General features: G+C 37.8%; 1 protein-coding gene across 3 annotated transcripts in view; it reads left to right on the forward strand.

The window, feature by feature from the left end:
* Nucleotides 1-25,430, forward strand: part of LOC128030062 (rho guanine nucleotide exchange factor 2) — a 38,346-nt gene extending 12,916 nt beyond the window's left edge. For 2 of the 3 annotated variants that reach the window (XM_052617545.1, XM_052617544.1), the window contains 20 exons: nucleotides 40-199; nucleotides 13,519-13,586; nucleotides 14,161-14,224; nucleotides 14,489-14,621; nucleotides 14,946-15,055; nucleotides 15,175-15,318; nucleotides 15,849-16,099; nucleotides 16,615-16,740; nucleotides 16,862-16,979; nucleotides 17,412-17,663; nucleotides 17,754-17,830; nucleotides 18,444-18,616; nucleotides 18,711-18,778; nucleotides 18,869-19,057; nucleotides 19,142-19,246; nucleotides 21,049-21,104; nucleotides 21,180-21,230; nucleotides 21,312-21,362; nucleotides 21,445-21,745; nucleotides 24,073-25,430. In XM_052617545.1, coding sequence (XP_052473505.1) covers nucleotides 40-199; nucleotides 13,519-13,586; nucleotides 14,161-14,224; nucleotides 14,489-14,621; nucleotides 14,946-15,055; nucleotides 15,175-15,318; nucleotides 15,849-16,099; nucleotides 16,615-16,740; nucleotides 16,862-16,979; nucleotides 17,412-17,663; nucleotides 17,754-17,830; nucleotides 18,444-18,616; nucleotides 18,711-18,778; nucleotides 18,869-19,057; nucleotides 19,142-19,246; nucleotides 21,049-21,104; nucleotides 21,180-21,230; nucleotides 21,312-21,362; nucleotides 21,445-21,745; nucleotides 24,073-24,125 — 2,550 coding nt within the window. In that variant the 3' untranslated portion in view covers nucleotides 24,126-25,430. The remainder of the gene's footprint in view (nucleotides 1-39; nucleotides 200-13,518; nucleotides 13,587-14,160; nucleotides 14,225-14,488; nucleotides 14,622-14,945; nucleotides 15,056-15,174; nucleotides 15,319-15,848; nucleotides 16,100-16,614; nucleotides 16,741-16,861; nucleotides 16,980-17,411; nucleotides 17,664-17,753; nucleotides 17,831-18,443; nucleotides 18,617-18,710; nucleotides 18,779-18,868; nucleotides 19,058-19,141; nucleotides 19,247-21,048; nucleotides 21,105-21,179; nucleotides 21,231-21,311; nucleotides 21,363-21,444; nucleotides 21,746-24,072) is intronic. The other variant, XM_052617546.1, reaches the window with a different exon arrangement.
* The last annotated feature ends 152 nt before the right edge of the window (nucleotides 25,431-25,582 follow it).

The following is a 25,582-nucleotide window of genomic DNA, read 5'->3' on the forward strand; positions in this document are numbered from 1 at the left end:
TTGCACAACTCATCTTTTTCCTAACTCTTCTGTGTGCAGAACAAAGAGAAAGAGAGGAAGGCACGGGAGAAAGAGACAAAGGAGCGTGAGTCGCGTTACAGCAATGGTCACCTGTTCACCTCCCTCAGTGTTTCTGCCACCACACTCTGCTCTGCATGCAACAAGAGCATCACCGCAAAAGAAGCCCTCAGCTGCCCCAGTGAGTAACATGCACTAAAACATGGGTTTTGATAAGCCTACTTCAAAGAACTACTACTTGTGAGGCCCTGTGTGAAGATGAGGTGTGCAAGGCCCTCTGGAAGGTCTTTCATGCGCATCAAATAGACTGAAATCATTCAGCTGAATGGTGCACATCCATTTCAGATATAGCCTTAAAAAACGTGGATTTGAAGCATAATTTCTTGAATTTCTCAGGTAATATCTATCATTTGACCCATTTCACTGAGGAAAGCTCTCTACGAACTTTACATGCTCATTCATATGAATGCGGAAGAAAAACGGTCACACACTCGATATTTTTCCTTATTCATTAATGTTGGTCATTCCTTTACATTTGTCTGTGGGTTTTGCAGTTATTTTACCAATGAAAGTAAGCTGAAAGACGAAAGAGCTGAAATGAAAGAGCTTGTAACTAATCCTGACTCAAACGCACACATTTTGGACTGTCCGCATTTTTATGATAAAAAATGGTAAAAAAAAAAATGATTGTTTGAATATGTACAGCATTTTCTTTACTCAGCAAACACTATACATATAAAGACTGAGGTTCTATGAATTTGAGGAGCGAGGTGTAGTCTAGCATTTGTCATCTGTCAAAGAAAGTACCATTTAGTTTTAAATCGACTGGGTGTAGCACTTCGTCTTTAAAAACAAAAGATTTTTGCCAAACGATAGAAAGAACTAAGCGCCCACATAGTTCCAATAAACTATGTAATAATATAATATAATAATATAATAAACTATGCCTATAACCTGTAAGTTGTAATGATGGGAAGTTCGGATCATTTTGCAAACTCGGACCTTTGAGTCTTATTCAGTAAAAATGAACAAATCTTTTTTTGAGTCATTTCGTTCATTTTGATCAAAATATAATTAAAATGTTACGTGTTACTTACCTAACATGTCTACTAGTACTTACGCAAACATTGATCACACTACAAACAATACAGAACTATAATGCTATAAGAAACAGAAAGATTAATTCATCCTATGAATTCAACCTATGCTGTCTGAGCCAAAAAGAGAATTGATTGGTTCATCTGTTGAGTCCTCGTGTTTGAGTCGTTCCTTCATCACGTGATAGCCTCATAAGTTTGACCACAGACTATATAGAAGGCTTTAACCTACCGTTCGTTCTTTTGTCACGTGACGTGACGGCAGTATTATTATCATCATCATCATCATCATCATTATTATAATTATTAATTACAGAGAAGTATAGAAATTCTGAATTGAAAAAATAAAACTGCTGCTATCGGATTGGATTGATTTCGGTAGATACACATAATTTTTAGTATCGGATCAGATCGGTTCTGAAAAAATGGTATCGTTGCATCCCTAGTTTAAATAGTATTTCATGCTGTAACTGTAGGGCAAATGGAATATATTCCCTGTGAACTGCATATGTGAATATTATCTAGACCGATTGTTTAAATCAAATTCATGCTTTAAAAGTAAAGTAATAGTAGCAGGTTTCATTCGTTAGTCTGTCTGTTTAAACGTCTGCGTTTAGCTTCAAATGGCATTTCTGATGACAGTATTCTATAAAAAAAATTTTGCATTCCGATTCAGACATCCAAAGGCACAACAATTTCTTTTTATCTCTTATTCCGTGGATTTTTCCTGTTTCACTCTGCTTTAACCGTGTGTTACTGACAGCACAATGCACGCACAGCTGCTTGTGACGTACCTGTGACGTCTACACAAACACATGAACAGGTGATCTACTAGACTAATTCCAGTACAGAACCTATGGAATTTTGTGCATGCTCGGCTGAACGAATCACTCCCCAAGATGACCCGTTTTTCCCGAGTCACATTAAGGATTCATTCAAAATTAACGAATCGTTCAAGAACGACCCATCACTAATAGGTTGAAGAAAACGTAATGCGATGCTGTCGATTTCTGCAGTCAATGTTCTAACCTGTTTGTTTTAACTGTAAGAAATGGTTTATTAATGGCATCCTCACCACAGTTGGAAGGACTAGAGTTGTAAGCTTTTTTAACTGACGTGCGAAGATTCATAATGATGCGGTTCACAATTAATGGATTTGTGTCATTTGCAGGTAATGCTAGCTCTCGAAGACCAGTCCTCACAGAAATCTTTGTGAGACAGGCTCTGCTCAGAGTTTTGTGATTGTGTTCTCAGCAAGTTTACCTGAAATAGTAAACTGTAAATTTTATAAAACAGTGGGGAAAAAAGCAGCACCTTATTAATATAAGTAAAAATAAATTAAGTATAATGGCAAACAGCATGACGTTTGAATTCAATCAAATGGAAAAAGCCACGCTACATGAAACATTTAAAAAGGAAACGATAAGCAGTGCATCTACACTTTTGTTCAAAATTCATGTTATTTGGTACAACGGCGTGAGGTTTGAATACTTATTTTGTGCTTTTTGTCCCATAACGATTGCATGTTATGTGATGAGGCAGTGAGTAGGCAGTGCTTCACTACTGCCAGGGACCTATTCAGGGCGTATAGCATTTCCAATACAAATGCGATGTGGTCACATGCATTTTGGACTTTTTCTGTATGTGGTTTCAGTCATCTGAATGGCCTATTCATAGCAAGATTGAAATGAATATGCACCAGGTTAAACAAAAAGCTAATTCACCCTGATACACAAACACCCCTTTAGCTGCTCCACCATCCAGAGTAATCAGAATTTATTAATAATATTTTATTTTATTGATCTTTTTATTTGCTTACCAAGGTCTGTTTGTAGCAGTGGTTATAGAAATAAACATAACATTGTCCTTATTTGCTCACCCTCAGGTTTACAATTTTTGCTGGACACCAAAGAAGATATTTCATATTGTTTTTGTCAATCCATTCATAGGCAATAAAGAGTACAAAAGCTTCAAGCTTCAAAAAGTACATACAGTGGGAATTGACAAATTTCTGGTCAGAGGGCAGCAGATTTTCCTCAAGAATTTGATCGTATTTTGCCCCCTCCATTTTTTCTTCTTTCCTTAATCTTTTCGCAAAGTTTAAAATATACTATCTGAGCCCTCAGCGTAAGCTTTTTTTAGGTAACTGTTATTTTAGAATGCATCGCTTTACTGTTTCCATGGAGACACGTCATGTTTGTCACGTGACACACCTTAGCCACAATATCCCCCAGCGCAGAGCACTTGCCAGAGCCCACCGTGGATGGAGAGCCCTAGCCTGGCTTCATTGATGTACTATCGCCACCGGGAGCGACTGAGGTGAGGATCGTCTCAGAGCCAGAGCCTAATCAAGCGTCCGATCAGGTGCGTGAGCCATCAATGAAACCAGCCACAGAGGACATTACGGTGGAGAGTGAAGGCGCAGAGGAATGCCCTGCTTACTCGACCACCACTGGGGGTGAGCTAAAGCTGGAAAATATGGATTTATTTTCTGATATACCTCCTCTTCTTATGCCATCCTATGAGTCTCCTTCACCATCAGTCTGCCCCATCACAACCATGGAGGTCGTTCCCCTATGTCTGGTGCTCCCAGTGCTGGCAGTGGCCATCTGCTGTTTGTGGGCAGCACACACCATCCCTGGACCCCCGGACTGTTCATAATTCCCAATCATAACGTCCCCTGTCAGCCCCACAGCTCACTCTAAGCCCACCATCTGTGATATGACATTGCATTAGGTCTGCCAGTCTCTATCATTATGGTTGGGGGATCCTTCATCTCTGCCTCTGACACCCGGACTCTGCCTTGGCCCATCGACACAGTGGCTCCACCTAGGCCCCAAGCTCCATTGTTTCCATCGCTACCCAGTTGTCCAACAGCTCCACCGGGCTCCCTCGTCCCTCCAGGTTTGCCTTGGTCAGTCGTCGACCCGTCATCACCTCAGGACTCCTCTCTGGCAGTGCCTCATCTGTCTGTTCCACCGGCTGGGCTCATCCTTCCCTCCAGCCCCACCTTGGTCCTCAGTTGCTCCGGGTCTTCCGCGAACTCACGGATCTCAGCCTACGGCTCGGTTGCCAGAGCTGTCGACTCCATCCTGGCCCTCTGGATCCTAGCTGTCCTTTTCTTGTCCCTCGCCCTTCTCCTCCTGAACCTTGACTCTCCCTTCACTGTTGTTCCATCTACGCTGCGAGGTCGGGCCTTCCGGGAGGGGGGAGTTCTGTCACACTTATGGACCTTAAGTTTGTTTGAGTTTGAGTTGAGTTCACTTGACCTAGTTTCTGTCTTTCTTTGACCATGTTACTTAGTTCACCTGTGTCTTGTTTATTTTCTTCAGTTTCTCCTTCACAGACACTCCTTGTCCGGTCAACGTTTACATTGATGTGTGTTTCCCTGCCCTTTTGGATTATCTTTTGTGTAGTGCATTATCCTGCTGGAAGTAGCCATCAGAAGATGGATACACTGTAGTCATAATGGGATGGACATGGTCAGCAACAATACTCAGGTAGGCTGTGGTGTTTAAATAGTGCTCAATTGGTACTAAGAGGCCCAAAGTGTGCCAAGAAAATATTTCCCACACCATTACACCACCACCACCAGCCTGAACCATTGAGACTAGGCAGGATGGATCCATGCTTTCATGTTCTTTATGCCAAATTCTGATCCTACCATCTGAATGTCGCAGCAGAAATCAAGACTCGTCAGACCAGAAAATGTTTTTCCAATCTTCTATTGTCCAATTTTGTTGAGCCTGAATGAACTGTAGCCTCAGTTTCCTGTTCTTATCTGACAGGAGCGGCACCCGGTGTGGTCTTTTGCTGCTGTATCCCATCTGCTTCAGGGTTAGACATTTTGTTCATTAAGAGATGGTATTCTGCATACCTTGGTTGTAACGAGTAATTATTACTGTTGCCTTTCTATCATCTCTAACCAATTTGCCCATTCTCCTCTGACCTCTGACATCAGCAAGGCTTTTTCATCACACCACTGCCGCTCACTGGATATTTTCTCTTTTTCTGACCATTCTCTGTAAACCCTATCGATGGTTGTGCCTGAAAATCCCAGTAAATCAGCAGTTTTTTAAATAATAAGACCAGACTGTCTCGCACCAACAACCATTCCACATTTCTTCCCTGTTCTGATGCTCGGTTTGAACTTTAGCAAGTCATTTTCACCACAAATAGACGCCTAAATGCATATATATATATATATACACACACACACACACACAATCACCGGCCACTTGGTTTTATAGGTATATCTAATACCAGTTCCATGACATCATCAGTTAACTGTAACAGTCTCTGTGCTTTTTCTTGATTCATTCTCATTGTTTATTACCTGTTTTACCTGCCTTGATTTTTCTTTGTTCCATTTTCCCTCCACTCAATGCCCATTAAAAAAGCTATTGATTAATGTTGGCGTGTCCATTAACCAATGTTATGTGTTTAAAACATAAATCTTTCCTCTCCCGATAAGATGCTGATAGATTATGTTGGTAGGTTAACATATACAGCAGCCACAACACTAGCCATTATTCTTAATCGAAGGATACGTAGATTTATATCTTTAGTGAAACAACATGGAGAACCGCTTCTGGGATGCTTCTGAAATATGCCACGGTGTGGCTGGTATAAAGACAAGCATTGACTAAAGTGGCCATGATCGGCTCCGGTGACTGTGTCAGAGCCATAACGTGCCACAGCCATGTGCAGTGTAAATAAGAGGTAAATAAGGGTATGTCCAAGCAATAATGGCAAGGAAATCCCCTGATACTTGAGATTCACGTATGATGTTTTTCTGGGAGGTCATAGTACATGAAAGAATAATCATCCATTGCAGTTTTAGAAAATATTCGTTTTTTAAATTGTCTAAAAAATCACCTCATGCGAGCATAAATCTTTTTGGCGATATATTAGAATTCTTGAGAAATTGAAGTTTTACATTGGGCATATTTTCAATTCTCAATTTCAATTTGCGCAATTTGAAGGGTAATGGAAACACAGCTACTGAGGTTTGATGTTGTTGACACATTCTCATATTTTATTTGGGAATTACCTATACGTGAGTTAATCAGTGATTTGATTTGTTCATTATATAGCATGATCATGTTATTTCAGGAGACAATTCACTGGAGTGGAGTAAACATTGACAGAATTTCTCTAAACTGGCTGACATTGGCTTAACTATGACCTAGATTTGAAAGAGACCATGAAGGATTTTATCAGTCCAGGAGGCTAAAGGAAGACATCTCTTAATCAACACGACACAGAGAGCAGCAGTTTGTGCCTAGAGCAGATGCATTTATTCCGATGCAGGTGAATAATTATAGTCTCGAGGAGTGAAGGATTGTGGGGGTTTGAATACACTGTCACTGCTGATAACATGGTGGAGGTGAAATGGAGGAGGGGAACTGAGAGGCTGACACTCACACTTATTGTCTACAGTGAAGGTTTTGGATTGGTTTTATTTCAGAATCAGAATCAGAAAAAGCTGAAAATGCTTGCACATACAAGGAATTTTTTTTAGTGACATAAGCTTCCAGTACACAAAGACAACAACACACAGAGGAAAAAAGAATTAGGCAAATAAATAAGTGTATAAACAATTGTGCAATAAATGATAATGGAATGGGATTGAGTAAGCTGCAGGGATGTACTAGGATGGAGGGATATTGCACATTTTTATTGCATAAGCATAAGTAATAATAAGCATAAGTTTCCCCAGTGTCGATAATTCAGATAATTTAACCATATTAATATTTGACTAGTTTTATGCTAAATTTCATAAATGCTTGGTTGCTCTGGGTTATATTTTCTCAATTTGTCTAAATTACATTAACCTACATTAAAAGGAAGACATTGTATGGTCTGCATGGTCTTCTTCTCAAGTCTGTTGTTGTTGTACAGAATGGAGGTCTTTTGTTATCTTTATGTACAAAGCCCCCCCTTTTGCCTTGTGCACAGCTGCTGTCCAAAATCCCCCCCTCCTTTGTAACACCCATAATCTGGAGTCTGAGCATCAGGGGATCGATGCATTAGAGAGATTAACACACAGTCTGTCACAAAGACAACACATGCACACACTCTCACACAAACGCTCATGTTAAAAACGCTTTATGTTATAATTAATTATTACTTTATAAAGAGAAAAGAGTTCAATTCAGCTAATCAGCTTTAGATAAGTTATTAGTGTCATTATTCAACTTAATTTAGTTACAATTTTGTTGTCAGGGAAGTTAAATTCATAATATAACTGTATATTAATTGTCTTTTCAAATCCAGCTAAGCAAGAAAAATGTGACAGTGCCAAGAAAGCCAAGCTCCATCAGTTGACAGTAATGAAGAAAAAATAAGAAATCATGTTCAGTCGGGGACCAGTTCTCTTCTGGCCAGTGGCAGTAGTCAAGTAGCAAACTAGGCAGATATATCATGGCTGATTAATCAGCCAATATTAGGCCACTTATAAGATTGTCAGCATGATAACACCCAATAAATGTCCTCTGATTAAGACTGATTTAGAAAAGTGCAAATCCGGTAATTCTGCAAACAGCAGCGTACTTGATAACTTCAGTCAGCTCGCCTTGGCTACTGCTATTTTCCTCACTATACATTTACAATAATACAAAATAGATATCAAATATCACTGCCTCCTTTCTTTTTCATTTAAACATCATAACAGCTGCAAAATTTTACTTAGTTTAGGGATATGTGTATATATATATATATATATACAGCTAATACAATGAAACTAATTAAATATTAGTTTCATTGTATTGAAACTAATATAAATTAAATTTAAAATTAAATATTTTTTAATTTTCATTTTAACATATAGATAAATGGAATACAGACCAAAGACAACCTGTTAAATTTACCCAAAATGAATTAAATCTAATGTTTAACCACTACAGAGACATCAGAGCCAGCGACACGCATCAGAAGGTCTACAAACATTTTTAAATAGGCGCTGTCTTTCAATAAACCACAGATTTGAGTTTTAAACAACTACATTCTCGCCTGAAATACTTTTAAAATTACATCTCATGGCACAATAACAGTAATATTTTAAAAATGATCCGAATAAATGGTGGTTGAACTCAACCAATGCTGCGTGAACTCAACCAATCAGCATGTTTAGCGCCCAAGTCCCGCCCCCAAAAGTTCCGGAACTTTGAAAAAGTACTACCTCGCCATCAAGGACTTTCTGAGGGGCATTTTTTTACCCGGAACTTTATTTAGTTCCTGGTTCCTGCGGTGGAAACACACCGAGTACCAGGCCAAAGTCCCTAGTTTCTGGGTAAAGTTCCTGTGGTGTAAACGGGGCATAAATGTACACCTTGAATGCAAGTCAGTTCGGATAAAAGCCAAATGCATAAATGTAAATATAAATTATTAATCTTCTCCTACTTTCTCAGCAAGAGCACTATTAATTTTTAGGACACATTAAAATCACGGTGCACACAACAGCTACAGTCAATTATAATTCAGTTGTTATTATTATTTATGATAAATGAAAACTCTTTTGTTGATAAGCGCTTCTCATTATAATTTTGGGAAGATCGTTGTTGCATGTTTTGTTCCCAAATGCATATTCTACTCTCAAACTCACAGCTCAATTATTTAATTAAATCACAGCCTTTATAATATGGTAATTATACTAAGCCATACAACAATTTTGGTTTTCTTTTGATTAAAACATGCAGCCCCACTGAAAAGATCAAGTGTTGTTGGACAAAATATCAATACTTTAAATGATGTTTGGTCAATGTAATGTCAGTTGAAGTACAGGAATTAAGCAGTAACAAAGACAACTGTACTGTTATGCGCACGCATGTCTGTTTCACAGAGCTGTCTCAGAAAGCAAAAATAACTATATTGTGATATATATTGTTACCGTAAAATAAAATTACTCATACTGTGATATCTCCCACCCATATTCAGTGTTATGATTTTTATTTGAATTTTGAGTAAAATGGCTGCAAATGAGATGAATTCCTTACTCAAATCAAGAGGGAGTCCAATAACATATTGATGCGACTGGAATCTTGTGGCTCAGTCAATAAAGGTCAGATGGTTGTCTAGATAGCTCCAGTCCAGTCAATGTGTGTGTGACCTTGTCAAATTTCAATATCACTGACTGGATACAGCAACTGGATACAGCAACTGATTTTATTTTTATATACAATACTTTCTAGCTTGGTGTAAATTTAGAAAGAGAGAGCAGCTTGTTTCACAGAATATGTGATATTGACAGATCAGTTTTTCATAGACCATATTTAAAAAATATATATATTCTAAAATGTTTTTTGCACAAATCGATGATTTTGGTTAGTATAATTTGTGTATGTGTGTGTGTGTTTTCATGTGCTTTTCATGCCTGTCTAAAACATTCATAACAATACATTGTCCATCATAACTGACTCATTTATACATAATCTGAAAACTTTACATTTGTAATCTGCACACTTGTAAATAACATATCTGTACATTTGCACAGTTGCACAAGGTTTAAGGAGTCAGTACTTTAAAACAATCTGAGCTCCTGAGATCCAGTCTCAATTTAAATCACCCATTAGGATGAATGTGGAGTCATTTAACTAATGTAAATTATCTGAAAAAAAATTGAGAGCATCCTTTGTGGAAGATGGAGGTCTATAACAGTGATATTCAAGCTTTTTGAAACACTCACTTTATGGCCAAAACCTCAAACTGTTTAGCTCTAGTAATTGACAAAGTTACAGAGCTAACAATCTTAGATTTAACATAGAATAGTCATACAGTTCTGTATACTTTATAGCCATCAATTAATTTAAGTTAAATTGCATAAATCATCAGTTAGCAATTTCTTAAGCCAGGTTTCAGAAAGAATGATTATGTCAGCATTTGTTGTATTTGTCCAAATCTTAATATTCTTTATATCCAATTTAGGAACCAAACTTCTAATATTTAATTGAATAAACCCAAGGCCTGTTCTGCTTTTAAAATCTGTGAGGGGAACAGGTCAATTTAGCTCAAAGGGAATCATTTAAGATTTTAAAGGGAATTTTGAACAGAATCACTGTTTTAAGGCTGATCACTGAGTCGGCCAGTGATTTACTGAACGTGCAGTATAATATAAATTCTGCAATGGATATTAAAAACCAAAATACAGTGAAAACACTATTAATTAGAACAGTAACAAGATCGGCAGTTTAAGACATTAACTCATAAACACAAAACACAAGATATTTCTCTTTTCAAATATAAATAATGCTTTATTGGATAAATCTAAGACATATAAACTAATATAACACACATTTACACAAGTTGCAGGAAGAGAGAAAGTTAGGAAAGAATGAGTTTAAGAGAATGAAAAAGTGAAATCCCATGTTGAAAGCAATATGTGCAATTGCATAGACCTGAAAAACCACCAATCGCTTAATTAAGCCTCGCATTGAGTTCCTCAATGAGGTTAAAATTTATATTAATTGCACCAGTTCAGAATCTGGAGGTACTTGAGTTGCTTGTTTTCGGGTTCCCTTTGTGGTCATCATTGCTGAAAAAGGGGATTCCCAAGGTTGCTGATTGGCTGGAAGTTCAGCAGTCATTGAAGTGATGTCTTGGGAAGCCAATAGTTTGGTGTTGGCTGTAGATGCGGAGCTGTGGGCTGATTGAAGTTTTAAACGGGCACTTGAGGTTGAACTCGGAGGCATGGGTCTACTAAAAATTGTACTCAGAACACGAAACTCTCATTCATAAATCAACTGGTGATCTTATCAATCACATGGTCCAAATTTTCCCGCTCTTGCAAAGTATAATTTTGGACATGATTCCTATAACAAGAATATGATACATTTGACAAAGAATTGATTGGAAGAAACGTTTCAAGCAAGAAGATTCAAACAGACACATACTAAACATGAATATGAACCCTTAAGCTATTCAATAGTTATTAAAAAGACATACACAATAACTGATAGTCAAATGTGTGGGTTACATACAGTACAGACCAAAAATTTGGACACACCTTCTCATTCAAAGAGTTTTCTTTATTTTCATGACTATGAAAATTGTAGATTCACACTGAAGGCATCAAGGGCTATTTGACCAAGAAGGAGAGTGATGGGGTGCTGCGCCAGATGTCCTGGCCTCCACAGTCACCGGACCTGAACCCAATCGAGATGGTTTAGGGGTGAGCTGGACCGCAGACAGAAGGCAAAAGGGCCAACAAGTGCTAAGCATCTCTCAGGGAACTCCTTCAAGACTGTTGGAAGACCATTTCAGGTAACTACCTCTTGAAGCTCATCAAGAGAATGCCAAGAGTTTGCAAAGCAGTAATCAAAGCAAAAGGTGGCTACTTTGAAGAACCTACAATATGACATATTTTCAGTTGTTTCACACTTTTTTGTTATGTATATAATTCCATATGTATTAATTCATAGTTTTGATGCCTTCAGTGTGAATCTACAATTTCCATAGTCATGAAAATAAAGAAAACTCTTTGAATGAGAAGGTGTGTCCAAACTTTTGGTCTGTACTGTATATGATATGGAGTTAAGCAATGGACTTATATTCGTTTATAAGTCTTTTTGAGTTCATTTTGATGCATCTACATCTGTAAAAGACAGTTTCTGTGCCATTCTTTGAATGAGACCAAAGGTTAAAAGGTCTCCTAAAGGAATTTTAGTCTGGTTCTTTTCTTCTATGTGGGGGAAACTCAATCCAAAGAGCTTGTGATCATGATTACTATCATGGGTTTACATGTGACGGTCATGATGTGCATCTCTTTGACCATCAATTTTGATTACTTGCCCCAAATTTGACAATCTGAATTGGAATTGTCAATAATTGTTCTATTGTTCTAATGTTGAAAGCTGTTCATGAGTTAGTGGACTTGCTTCAGACCTGTGGAACCAGGGTATCTTGGATAGATTTATGAATTTGCCTTGGGCCTCTTTGTGGAGTTCGGCTCCTCATGTTCTTGATTGGAACTTCAATTGTCTGATTCGGGTCTGATACCATACAAATCTGACGGAGTGGGTGACCAATGCATAGATGTAGTAGGCCCAGGATTTGGATGAACATTTCCATATAACATCAATAAGAACTTAATCATACATCGTAATTTTAGTTCAACAGGAAATGATTTGTAACCCTAACCCTCAGATTTAAAATAAGGCTGTCATCCTCTGCAGAGCACTGGCAGTCACTGAACCACTTAGAGGATCCATAAAGTAATGTGTTTTCCTTTATTAGGAATTGTGCACCAGCAGATGAGTTCTAAGTATGCCTAGGCTTTTGCAGGCATAAGTCAGAGTTCTGGGGCAACCCACCGACATCTAACAAAAGTATAGCATACATAGTTCCCAGACTGAAAGAAGTTATTTTTTTCTTGAGTCAACCACTCATTAAGACTTAAAAGAGATTTAAAAATCTTACATCAAAACTCGGACCTCATACACTGACACTCAAACAATAAACTTGCCTTGGCTGCCATTTCGGATTTCCACCACTTAATCAAGCCACTCTCGTTTAAACATGATGATGTTTTATTTCTCATGTAATTATGTTTGCATTGGTTCTCATGTGGAGCCCTTTCATCCGCAACCATTGAAGTTTTTACATGGGCTGATTTGGCGCTCATCATTCTCTTTCTATTAAACCTGTAAACCGCATTAACTGGTTCTATAGTGACACCAACTCTATAGCAGTTTGCCCGAATCATTTTTGCATCTGTCCTTTATGCGGCATATTATTTCTTCTGCGTGGCCGAAATGTACTTAAAGTGTGCAGCCATGCACACGCATAGCTTAAAGGGAACATTGCTGTGGAGGATTTTCTCTTTAGGATTGGGTTAGTGGTAGGGGTTAGAAAATTGTAAGCAAATGTGATTATATGCATTTGCTTGTCCAGTGAATCCGAAAAAGCACAGAGATGTCGCCTGGAGCTGCTGTTGACCAGAACAAAGAAACGTCTGTTCACAGAAGAGATGGCACTGACTTCCACTGACACCCAATACATATACACACATCACAGAAGAGATAACACCTTCTTTCTCTGTGTTGCATGCCTCAAAATTAAACTCTCTGACATTTGTGTTGAAACAAGATTTTCTGAACAAGTCTATGATTGTGAGATCCGAATTTAACCATATTAAATTGATTTAAATGGCATTTGTTTCACCCATAGACACCTGAGTGGCATCTGAATGAACTAATTTCATTTATTAAATATTTTTTATTTTCAAATAGTTAGCTGCTTTCAAAATAGAAAAATGCACAATATATTCATTTGAGTTTAATAGCAGGGAGAGATACAAGAAACTAGCTCAGCTGTGTTGAAAATCATTTGGAAATTGTTAACCAGACTCAAAAGGATTCATCAAATAGTAATAATCAATGATGTTTTTTTTTCTTTATCTTCACAGCTTGCAATGTGACCATCCACAACCGCTGCCGTGACACACTGGCCAATTGCGCCAAAATGAAACAGAAGGTAAGCGTTTGGTTAGTCTTTAAAACACAGATGAAGACATTTTATACAATGAAATCTGAGAGATTTCTGTCATACTGTAGGTCAGGGGTTCTCAACTCTGGCCCTCAAGTCCACTTTCGTGCAGAGTTTAGCACCAGCCTCGATGAAACTCAACTGCTGTAATTTTCTAGTGATCCTGAAGACCTTGATTAGCATGTTCAGATGGTAATATTAGGATTGGAGCTAAACTCTGCGGGAAAGTGGACATCGAGGGCCAGAGTTGAGAACCCCTGCTGTACTGTAGGTACTTATGGCTGAGAATAAAGTGCTCTCAATAAATAAAGCAAGTATAGAGTGTTTTTTTATTTATTTATTTTTTTGTAACTAGGACTTCCATTTAACTTGATTTAGTTTAGTAAGTGTTATGTGAATGAAAGCAGTGAGTTCGCACAATTTTGAGTCAAAAAATGAGTTTTTATAGTCATGGGAGAAAAGTTTAAGATATTTAGCTTTTTATATTAGATTAAGCAAATGGTTGTGATTATTTAATTGCATTAATTCATATGAAATCATATAACATATTAATGAATTGTAGCAACAGAAGCTGGCTCTGCTCAGGAGCACCGCGACTTTACATAATGTGGCCCTCCGCAGCAAAAGTGAGTTTCTCTCTGTCATTTCTCACATCTTTTATCTGATATTTATAGATATTTTTTTCTTTCTCATGGCCGAATCCTGTCACTAATTCATAATAATAATAATAATAAAACTTCTTTATACCAGTATCTTCTTGTGACCGGTTGCAGTGCAGACTGTTGTGGAATTTGATGTGGAATTTTATTGCAATATGTTGCAGTGGTGGTTAAACAGTATCTTCTCATTATAGAAAAGATTTTATTCAGTAATGTGTTTTCTTTTGCCAGATCCAATATTGAAGGAGAGGCCGAGTTCAGCCATTTACCCATCAGAGACACTGAGACAGTCTTTCCTCGGTTCCCGCAAAGGACGCTCCACGCTGTCCCTCAACAAGAGCGTCTCCACCAACAACATTGCAGGGTAAAGAATTTGATCACTGATCACAGACACAAACAGAATGTTAATTATGTACATTTTTGTGTGTTGTATTAAGAGAAAAGGTGACTTCTCTATTAGTGTGTTTGAATTAAATATCATGTCAAATCAAGTATAGAAAATGTAATTAAAATTAATGACAGAGTGAGGTCATATAGGTAAGGAATGACAGACAAAAGGCTGCTGAATTCATGAGTCTGTGTTTTTTAAATACAAAAATATGTACAATGTTACTTAAGAGTAATGTTTTTGCAGCACTCTACAAAGTCCTCATTCACTAACGCTTGCGTGTTTTTGATTTTCTATCAGAAGTCTGAATGATGATTCTCCTGTGGGACTGAGGCGGATTCTGTCTCACTCCACAGACTCTCTGAACTTCAGGAACAGAGCCATGTCCATGGAATCCCTTAATGATGAAGGTAAAAGTCAAGACATTCTCAAAACACAATGGAAATTAGCACATATATATATATAGTTTGCATATATACATATATAGTTTGCTATATAGTTTGCTGTGTTCCCACAAACGTTTCTGCAGGAGAAATGTATTATGCGTCAATGATGGAGGAGCTAGAGAAGGATGGGAAGGATTTTAAAGTTGATTCCTGGAGTATGGCTGTGGACTCTTCTTATCTACAGTCTCAACGCAAAGATGTCATCAAGAGACAAGACGTCATATATGGTGAGATAGTCATGGAAAGTCATGGACCATACTTTTAATACATTCATACTGTCAACTCCTTCTGGGATGGGTCTTATGTTGTTACATGCGTGGAAGCCTCAAAAACACTTCTGAGTTTTGCCTCTGGTGAGGTGCTAAGGCCTAGTTACAATGAAAATGCTGGAAGAATTGAATCAGAAAGGTGAGAGAAGAAATGTGGACTGCTCTTCATAAAGATGTCCCCATATGGTGGGAATAAGACCATAATAAACCATTGTTACTTTTCTCTGAACATTTAGTCTGAATAGGCCTTTAATGCAAACACATTTGGTTAAGTCAGTGTTTCCCAACCTTGGTCCTTGGGGTATCCCCAACTGTATATCGTCTCTTTTATCCTCTGTTAACAAGCTGGTGAGTTAAATCATATGAACGGACAAGACAATTGTCAAAATATTGAATCTGTGCATAATCCTTAGTGTATATGCATCCTTTGTTCTATCTGGGACTGTAATGTCTTTCTTTCGATAAATCAATGCATCTGTGTCTTTTAGAGCTGATTCAGACGGAGCTGAACCACGTGCGTACGCTGCGGATCATGGAGGGGGTGTTTCGCAGAGGAATGCTGGAAGAGGTGTTGATGGAGATGGGCGTAGTTCACGCCATCTTTCCCTGCTTAGATCAGTTGTTGTCTATTCACTCCAGTTTCCTGAGCCAACTACTGCAGAGAAGAAACGATAGCCTGGCACCCAGCAGCGCCCGCAACTTCACTATCCAAAAGCTGGGAGATATACTGGTGGAGCAGGTGAACTTCTGTCATACAGCTCACATAAGAGTAGTTGGTACTTGCTATAGCGGTTACAGTTAATAATGCATAATTAACTACAATTAAGCTAATCCTATAATAACTCAATCACAATTTGATATTTTCAAGACTATTGGAACCCTGGACCTAGGCTCTCATACGCATAAACTTTGACACATTTTTTCATCCAACAAACAGATTACTGTCAGTAAAAAAGAGATACTGGAAACACAGTCTTAGAATTTATTTGTGATGTAGATATCAAAGTGAATGTGTGTAATATCAAGAAGAATTGAATTTTGAAGCACACTGCATTACACCTTTGTTAGGGTCATCAAATAAACTGGAACAGAAAAATGTATTTATTTATTTAGCCTCAATAAACATGGACTAAACATGCTCATATGAGTACAGTAATACCTTGCACCCTTCAAAGTGCTTAGTTCTGTTGTTCCTATAGAGTGAATAGACCTCAGCCATTTGTCTTGACTTAAATGAAATTTTCTTTGCTTCAGTTCTCAGGACAGAATGCGGAAGAGATGAGGAAATGCTATGTTGAATTCTGCAGTCGACACTTGAAAGCTGTGAAACTCTATAAGGAGCTGTTGGCCCGTGACAAAAGGTTCCAGCAGTTCATACGGGTGAGAGCGCAGCCAGAAAAAGACATGCATGTCAGCATAAGGTTCCAGTTCATTTTAAGTTAAGTTTATGCATAATGCATAAATTAAGTTTTTAATAAACTATATTTGTTTTACTGTCAAGCGGGTGAGCAGAGGTTCTTTACTGCGTCGCCATGGTGTCCAAGAGTGCATCTTACTCGTCACTCAACGCATCACTAAATACCCTGTACTTATCAAGCGCATACTAGACAACACTAAAGGTGAGACATGTACTCCAAAATTACGGCCAGTCCCTGTTTGATCATGTGAAACTAAAGTCTGCCCAAAATTTGTGTTTTGCTCTGCATTGATTTTGTATAATGTGTTATTATGGACTACATTGTTAGACTTTCTTTATTAAAGCACACCATGTTGGTTTGTCTGGCCAGAAGGGTTTTTTTTCTCCCCATTTCTGTCACTCTATGGAGTTTTGGTTTGGCAAAGTTTAGGGTTCATATAAACAGAAGCTTCAGAATCTAAAACCAGACTGAATTAATTTGGATTGACAAAAATTAGTGCATGTAAATAATTTGCCTAGTGTGTCATCCTTTTGTATCAAACACTTTAGGTATATAACTTGATGAAAATCAGCATCAACGGTTGTTGTATGTGATATGAGGTGATCTGAGAACAGATTTGATTTGATTCGACAGGTAATGAAGAAGAGAGTAAATCTCTGGCTGACTCTCTGACGCTGATCCGGGAGCTGCTGTGTTCCGTGGATCAGCAGGTTCAAGAGTTAGAGCGAGCACAGCGTCTGCAGGAGATCCAGTCCCGTCTGGACCCACGCGCTGAGACGAAAGTTAAGGGTGGAGGAGTGTTTGGTGGAGGAGAGCTGCTGCGCCGTCGACTCATTCACGAGGGAGCACTGCTCTGGAAGACTGCTCAAGGCTCCAGACTCAAAGGTGCCTTCAGTCTTCATGTGTGTGAGTAAGTGAAATAGTAAGTATATGGGTAGATTTATCTGTAACTTTGTGGGTTTTTTTTCTGTATAGATGTGCATGTTTTGTTGATGACAGACATCCTGGTGTTCATGCAGGAAAAAGACCAGAAGTTTATTTTTCCCTGTCTGGTGAGTCACAGCTTTCTATTGGCCGACTATCAGTGCATTCCATTAAACCATGTTCTCCATGATACTACAGCAAAATCAAACTGTCTAGACTGAAAAAATGATACTTTGGGTTAAGTAAACAATACATTATCAAATTATATTGATGGTGTGAACCTCAAAAATATTAATTTTCCCACAGACAAAAACATTTAAAAAAAGTAATTTATTACAAAGACTATAGACCATACTTAATCAATATATTTTCTTTAGACATGTGCCTGTCTAACTATTACTGTCACAACAAAAGCTAAATGAACTATAAAATGAAAGTAGAATTGTCACTTATTTTCACACATTTTCAATGAAAATGACCTTAATGTCATGTGTTTTTAAAATATGCACAATTAAAAAAACTGTTTAGTAAAACCCACAATAATTTTTGCAGTGCGTATGTGCTTTGTGCATCAACACTGGTGTTAAATAAAAACACAAACATAAAAAAAAAAAAAGAATAATTATTTCCCTGTGGGAAGTGTTATTTGCTTTTAGGATCTACGGGACAAAAGAGGCTTAAAGTGGAAATCTAGATTTTTTTATTAAACCAGTAAATACCTTTTTATTTTCTCTTTCTCAGGACAAACCGGCAGTGCTGTGCCTTCAGAATTTGATAGTGAGAGATATAGCCAATCAGCAGCGAGGAATGTTCCTCATCAGTCACTCCACACCTCCAGAGATGTACGAGCTCCACGCCGCCTCCAAAGAGGATAGAAACACCTGGATGAAAATCATCCAGCGGACAGTGAGCAAGTCAGAGTCAACTCCAACAACTCACTGCTAAAATATCTCCGCACGGTCAACACCAAACTCTTCATCACTTCCCCTCTGTATTTCTCTTCTGCAGCTGTCCATCAAGAGAGGACTTCCCTCTGATCGAAACTGAGGACAAAGCTTTGCTACGCCGACTCAGAGGTTTGCATCAAACAGGAAATCCAGCACTCATCTCTGTCTGTGGTCAAACCGCATTAGCTTTGCTCAGTTTTGGTTTCATTCTCTCTCTAGCTGATATCCAGCAGAAGGACCGTGAAGTTTTGGAGCTGCTACAGGAGCGTGTGACATTGTTCTCTGATTTGGCCGAGGCCACCGGAGGTCAGAACGTCAACGTTCCCACAAACTCCAGAAATATATTCAGAGCAGATACGCCCTACGCCCCCCAGGCGGAGAAGCTACTGAATGACGCCATTGTTGAGGGTAAGCCGAAGAGTCTACCGCATTATAGAGAAACTCTGTAATGAAGGACATTAACACTACTTTCTCATTTGTTTCTGAATTCAGTGGACAGACTGAGTGAAGTGCTGTTGGGTTCCAGCATCGAGCGTCCACAGTCCTGCAGATTGAACGGTGAATCGACCGAGGTACAATTCACCTCTAAAACAACAGGTACCGTATTTGTCCTTAGCATGTACAGTATGTGATCTGTGTTCTTTTTTTTTCATCTAAAAATACTAATAGTCTTAAGTCTTAATCTTAAACAACATTATTAAGACTAATAATGGTAAGGTATTAAGAGTAGTTTCAGAAATTAGTTTCATTCAGTTACATTTATTGTTCTTACATCAGTGGCAATTCGTTTTTAAGATTAGTTTTAACAGAGTAAAATTAAAACTAGAAAAAAATGATAATAATTTGCCACAATCTATGAAAAGAAATGGTATACACTTTTATGTATGATGGCTGTTGATTGATTAAAAAGTAGGCTAATAACTAATTTATTGCTGGGGTTTCTGTCATAAATCTCCTGTAACTAGATGCGCGAATAAGGCGAATTTGCGTCTACCGCACCGCGAGACCTCTAGACACGCGTAAACCTGTCTTTACATTTACTTAACATTCAAATAATTCGCACCAGACGCTCTATTCGCGTTTTGTGTGAACGCAGAGATGTCACTTTCAACGTCACTGGGTCTTATAGGCGCGTAAAATTGCTGGTATTTTCTGTCTAGCTTTCGCAAGGCATACTGCACTTTCGGAATTCTTTTTCTTTTTCTGCTTGTTTGTGAGTTTTGTTACATCTATATTTTTTAATTGTTTAATTATTTTAAAATGAATAATGTACATATTTGGTTAAAATCGATTCCCTATGATAATTTCGAAACTTTTTTTGGTTGGTTTGCGATCGATTGTGCAATCAATTTTCGAACTAAAAGTGACAGCCCTACTAGAGGCTACTAGTGTTCTTGTAGCTTAACTGGTAGATCATTGCGTTAGCAAGCGAGTTAGCGCAAGGTTGGGGGTTCGATTTCCCGGGAACACATGATAGGTAAAAATTGATAGCCTGAATGCACTGTAAGTCGCTTTGTATAAAAGCATCTGCTAAATGCTAATTTAATTTAGAGGCAGTAAAACTTGTGACACCTTTTATTCCTTTTCACACAAATTTACAGAGTTTCAATAAATAAAGCGTATTTTTCACAGAATTACTTAAAGAATATCATGTTGCAACTTCAAATCAATATTAATATGCTGGGAGATTTGAAAACTGGTGCTTTTGAACATTAATATCGCACATATCCAGCTTTATATCTATGGGTTTTCAGAGGCGGTAGGTTTGTTCGGTAGCTCACATTCAGAGTTCGAAACTGGACTTCAGAGGCGAGGAGCTCCAGTTCAAATCCCGTGTAACCACATTTCGACATAGCCGTTCAAATCTGCATATAAGTTAGTTGAAACAACATCAACAAATGCGTTTTTATATCAATTTTGCATTTGTTAACACTGTTGGATAGGTTTAGGGTTGGGTTTGGTGTAGGGCGACGGTCCCCGGATCTTTGAATTCTGAACTGCCGCAATACATACCAGAAGCAACGTTATAAAAACACAGCAATATGTAACTAGATTAACGTAATCAAAACGTGCCAGGGTTCACAAATTAAACCTGTGTTTTAGCGCCACTCAGTGGACATTTCTCTTTGAAACTGTTGTGAAACGTGCAGTGAGGTACGTAAAAATGGTCTTGCAGAAACGTACCCAGAGGTACATATTCTTATTATACTGGGTTGTTATATACTGTATGTTATTCATGACAGTAAAAGACAGTTTAACTGGACATTGTAGTATTCCATTTACACATATACATAAATATGAACTAATTTGTTTCTTATTTTGCTTCTATTGTATAATATTGTCCCCATGGCGCGCACGTATTTTGACTCTCATCTCTCATATTTCTTTCCTTGAAATAGATAAAGGAACGATATCAGTTAACGGAATCCGTGAAATAAACAGTTCATCCAACAAGGTAAAGGTCTGACATTTGACATAAAAGTGTTCCTACCAGTACATATTTGCATGTATTATTCTTATTTATTATTAGATTTCACAGGACAGGAATGGGAACCAGCTGCAGGACAAGATGCTAAACGAGGTACAACTTAAGGAAGCTTTAAAACAAGAAATACTGGAGATAAAAAAAGAAAGATAAGTGTCCGAACTCTTTGTGTTGTAGGAGGTGTGCCAAAGACTTGTGAACCTCAGCACTCAGCTTCATGCGGTACAGGTGAGATTTAGACAGAGACGTGTGCTATAGTGAGGTTTTAGACGAGGGTGCACTAAATGACTCGTTGTTGCTGCGTCTGTAGGCTGCAGTGATCAAGCAGGACTCGTTCCTGGAGGTGTACATGCAGAAGGACTTGTGTCCCGCTACAGCAGCAGAGCTGGAGGCCGGCGGTCCTCAGGGCACTCGAGGAGATCTGGCAGAGCTACAGCGCAAGTACAACCTCCTGCAGGGAGAATTGATCCGACTACGGGCCGCCCAGGACAAGAAGGGAGAAAAACAACTCCAAGAGCTGCGGCTTAAAGACACGATGGACACGTGTGACACCCTGATCTCACAGGAAACAGCAGTTCAGGTGGATGGCAAGCAGGAGGACAGTCCCAGAGGTGAGTCCTCTTAAAATAATTCCCAGTCGTGTCCTGTACCTTTCCCTTGAATCCTATCTATTACTCTAGGAATGTGATGTCCTGCCTCTCTTTCTTGGTTCTTGTCTCTGCAGTGAAGATAGGTACAGGTGTTTTCTTAATGAAAGTGAATCTTACCAACAGTTTAGGATGACCTCGACGCAAAAAATACGTCAAAGCAAAATATGCGCATCGATTCATCGACCTGTTTTTATTTCTCTAAAAAACGTTTGCAAAACGTTTACCTTATGTGTGCTGAATATACGCGATGGCCCGATCAACATTCTGTCCAACGTTATATAACCAATCCAGGGGTTTTTCTGCATTGATCTTTTTTTTGGCGGCTGTCGAAGCCTTATTTGATCGGTGAGTGATGTAGAATAGAATGACTGCTGTGTCTGACAAGGGCGCGTACGAGAGAGAGCCCCGGTTGCGCGCGCACTCACAGTCTTCAAACAACACGAGCGCTTCTTGTGCTCTCTCTCCCTTGTGCATATTAATCAAAATCATTAAACGCGATAGAAAAAGGGCGAAACACCAAAGTTTCACGCGCGCTCGCGCACTCACAGTCTTCAAACTACACGAGCGCTGTCTTGCTCTCTCTCTCTCTCTCTCTCTCTCTCTCTCTCTCTCTCTCTTTTTCTCTCCCTTGTGCATATTAACCAAAATCATTAAACACGATAGAAAAAGGGCGGAACGCCAAAGTTTCACGTGGAGCATTCAGAGATTTTTTTTTTTCTTCTCCATGACAGGCTGCTGGCTCCCACTGGTAAATTTTTTTTTTTTTTTTGTTTTTTTTTGGGAAAGCACTCTCTGTATTAGCTTAAAGCCCTCAAGTTTACATTGGTTACTGTATTCTTTCAATTGCTCTATACAAGTATTTTGGGTGACCTTTTTTATTGAATGCTAGACATCAGGTTGTTATTTTCATCTGAAAGAAGAACTTTTTTTCAGTAAGCTAGGCCCTATGTGTTCAGTAAGCTTGTTGCAGTAACTATGTGTTTTCAAGGCTTCAAGGTTTTATTGAATGCTATCTCTATATAAGTGCAAAGTAATGCATTCTTAGTAAGTCTTTTATTTTGTAATTTAAGAGCAATAAACATATATTGCAATGTTAAGGAATTCATGTTTTTTTCATTCAGATATGTAAATCAACATGTATAAATTTTAAGTAGTCAATTAATGGGGAGATAATCGAAATTGAATCGGTCTGAAAAACAAATCGTTAGATTAATTGATGCATCGAAAAAATAATCGCTAGATTAATCGTTAAAAAAATAATCGTTTATCCCAGCCCTACAACAGTTATATTTCCATCCAAGTATGTTTATGCACAATTTGAGATATCGCTTAAAAAAGCTTTTATTTATAAATGAATGGATATATAAAATCAAAAGCTGTGTTAAATATTACATTTGTTTAACAGAAATGGTCACTATTAAAGGAATAGTTAACTCGAAAAATAAAATTTGCTGCAATGAATGGGTGCCATCAGAATGAGAGTTCAAATCGCTGATAAAAACACAGTAAATCTTCAGAGATGTTGCTTCTGGTCCATAATCCGTAATGTTGATTTCTCCAGTGAAAAAGTCTTCTTGTCTGAATCAGGAGAGAAATGTGCAAAGATCAAGCATGGACTTTTTCACTGAAAGAATCAGTGTTATGGATGATTGATTCATTAAACGCCTTAATGATTTGTTTCTTACAAACACTAAATTCATATTCACATTACAAGATGTTACCTGATGGAACACAGAGTGGTGAGGATCATTGTGATGTTTTTATCAGCTGTTTGGACTCTCATTCTGACGGCACCCATTCACTACAGAGGATCCATTGCTTAGCAAGAGATGTAATGATGCATTTTTATAAATCTGTTCTGATAAAAAAAAAAAAAAAAAAAACTTATCTACATACTGGATGGCCTGAGACTAAGCTAATTTTCATTTTTTATTACTTTATAATTTTATGATACTTTGCAGCAGTTTCCAAGAAAGTTAAAACGTTGGTTCTCTTAAACAAACAGAATGGAAACTAGGCTTTATTGGCTGATGCTTTATGCAAAATAAAAATGTTTTTGCTCAAGTTTAATTCACAACTTTGGATGAAAACATAGCGAATGAGAATTATAAACTTTAAAAAAAAAAGTTAAAAGTAATTTAGGGGAAAATTTGCTTAATTTTGCCACAATGATCAAAATGTTTTTATGAGACTCACTCTAATGTTTAACCATCAGTTTTCCCTGGTCTCCATCATATTGCATATAGAATCATTTCTCACAGAGATGCACTGCTCTGTCTGGTTTTCAGATCTGCAGGATATCCCAGAGGAGAGTGAGTGTGGGACAGAAGCTCACAGTTAACATCAGCTCGACTACAAGATCCTTCCTTAACCTCCTGAGATACTCTGGAAACACACATCAGTCAGAGATGACTCGAGGCCTGTTCACACCACGCCAAACACAGACACATTTCATTTAAACATTTACATGCTGGCAATGTGACTATATATATATATATATATAATATATGAATATAGAATGTAATTCTCAGCCGTTGGTGTTTCATAAAACTGTGACTCCGTGGTGCTCATGAACAGACTGTTTTGCTCAACGACAGAGGATGAATCTTTTGTCTGTCTCTATAGTCTTGTATTTGGTGTTGCCTGATAAACACCAGAGCGAGGGCTATTTGAAAACATGTCAATACTGTTTTAATTTCCTTTCTCTTCTGTGAAAAACACTTTGTGTACTGGAGTAACCAGGGTATTTCTGCTTTTTCTATAAGGATCTCCTTCTCTCAGAGAGCGACTTGGCATGTTCATTCAGACCTGCCGTTTTTTATGCATTATTTTAAACAGACAAAATGCAAAAAATTTGACCAAATTTTTGTTGGTGTGAACTGGCCTTTACTCTGTAGAACAAAGTTATTGCATTTTATATGAAGCATAGTATAGAGCAAGTAAGTCTTTTTCAGGATTGTCAGTGTTTTTGCAAACATTGTCTACATTTTACAGTTGTGTTATTTAAAAGGTTAAAGGTGTATTTATTTATTTTTTAATGAAAGGACTAAATACTGAGTTGGAACTGAAGGAAACTTTACAGGATATTCTGAGCTTGTTTTAATATTTTGATTGTCAATTTTAGCTGCATTTTTGTCCATTGCTCTATTATTGGAAGGATGTGTCATTGGACATGATTTTCTTCAGCTGAAAATAAGTGATGATGATGTTATGGTAAAGATGAAATGTAGCACATTGAATGCCCTGCTTAAAAAAGACTTTGAATGCAGTTATAACTACCACAGTTTACCTCTATAAATGGTAATAAATCAATGTTAATATAACCAGTGAAGGTTATCTTCTATACTCCTAAAAAAAAGAAAAAAAAAAAAGAATAAAAGGAAATTTGATATTAATGTTGATATTGATAATGGAATGAAGTGGAACATGATTGTAAATTCTTCTCTGGCCACTTGAAATCACACTAAAGCTTTGTTTAATGCCACACTGTTGATATTGTCCATGTATAAATGTTTGGGGAAGAACAGCACCCTTTAAACATAACTGTTAAATCATTGTATTTTTATTCATTTTTCATTGTACTGTGTGTTTAAAATATATGGCTGTAATTATGTTTTGTCTTCTATATAAATGCATTGATAACGGCTTTACTGTTTCGTTAACTACACAACACATTAACATTTAAACATGTTTCTATCATGTGAAGTGAAAATGTTCTGCCATCTCTAGAAGTACTAAACAAGAGACAACAAAATGACAAAAAGCCTTAAAGTTCTGCGTAATTAAGGGCGTGGTCAC

The sequence above is a fragment of the Carassius gibelio genome, chromosome A16 (genome assembly GCF_023724105.1).
Source record: "Carassius gibelio isolate Cgi1373 ecotype wild population from Czech Republic chromosome A16, carGib1.2-hapl.c, whole genome shotgun sequence".
Classification (NCBI taxonomy): domain Eukaryota; kingdom Metazoa; phylum Chordata; class Actinopteri; order Cypriniformes; family Cyprinidae; genus Carassius; species Carassius gibelio.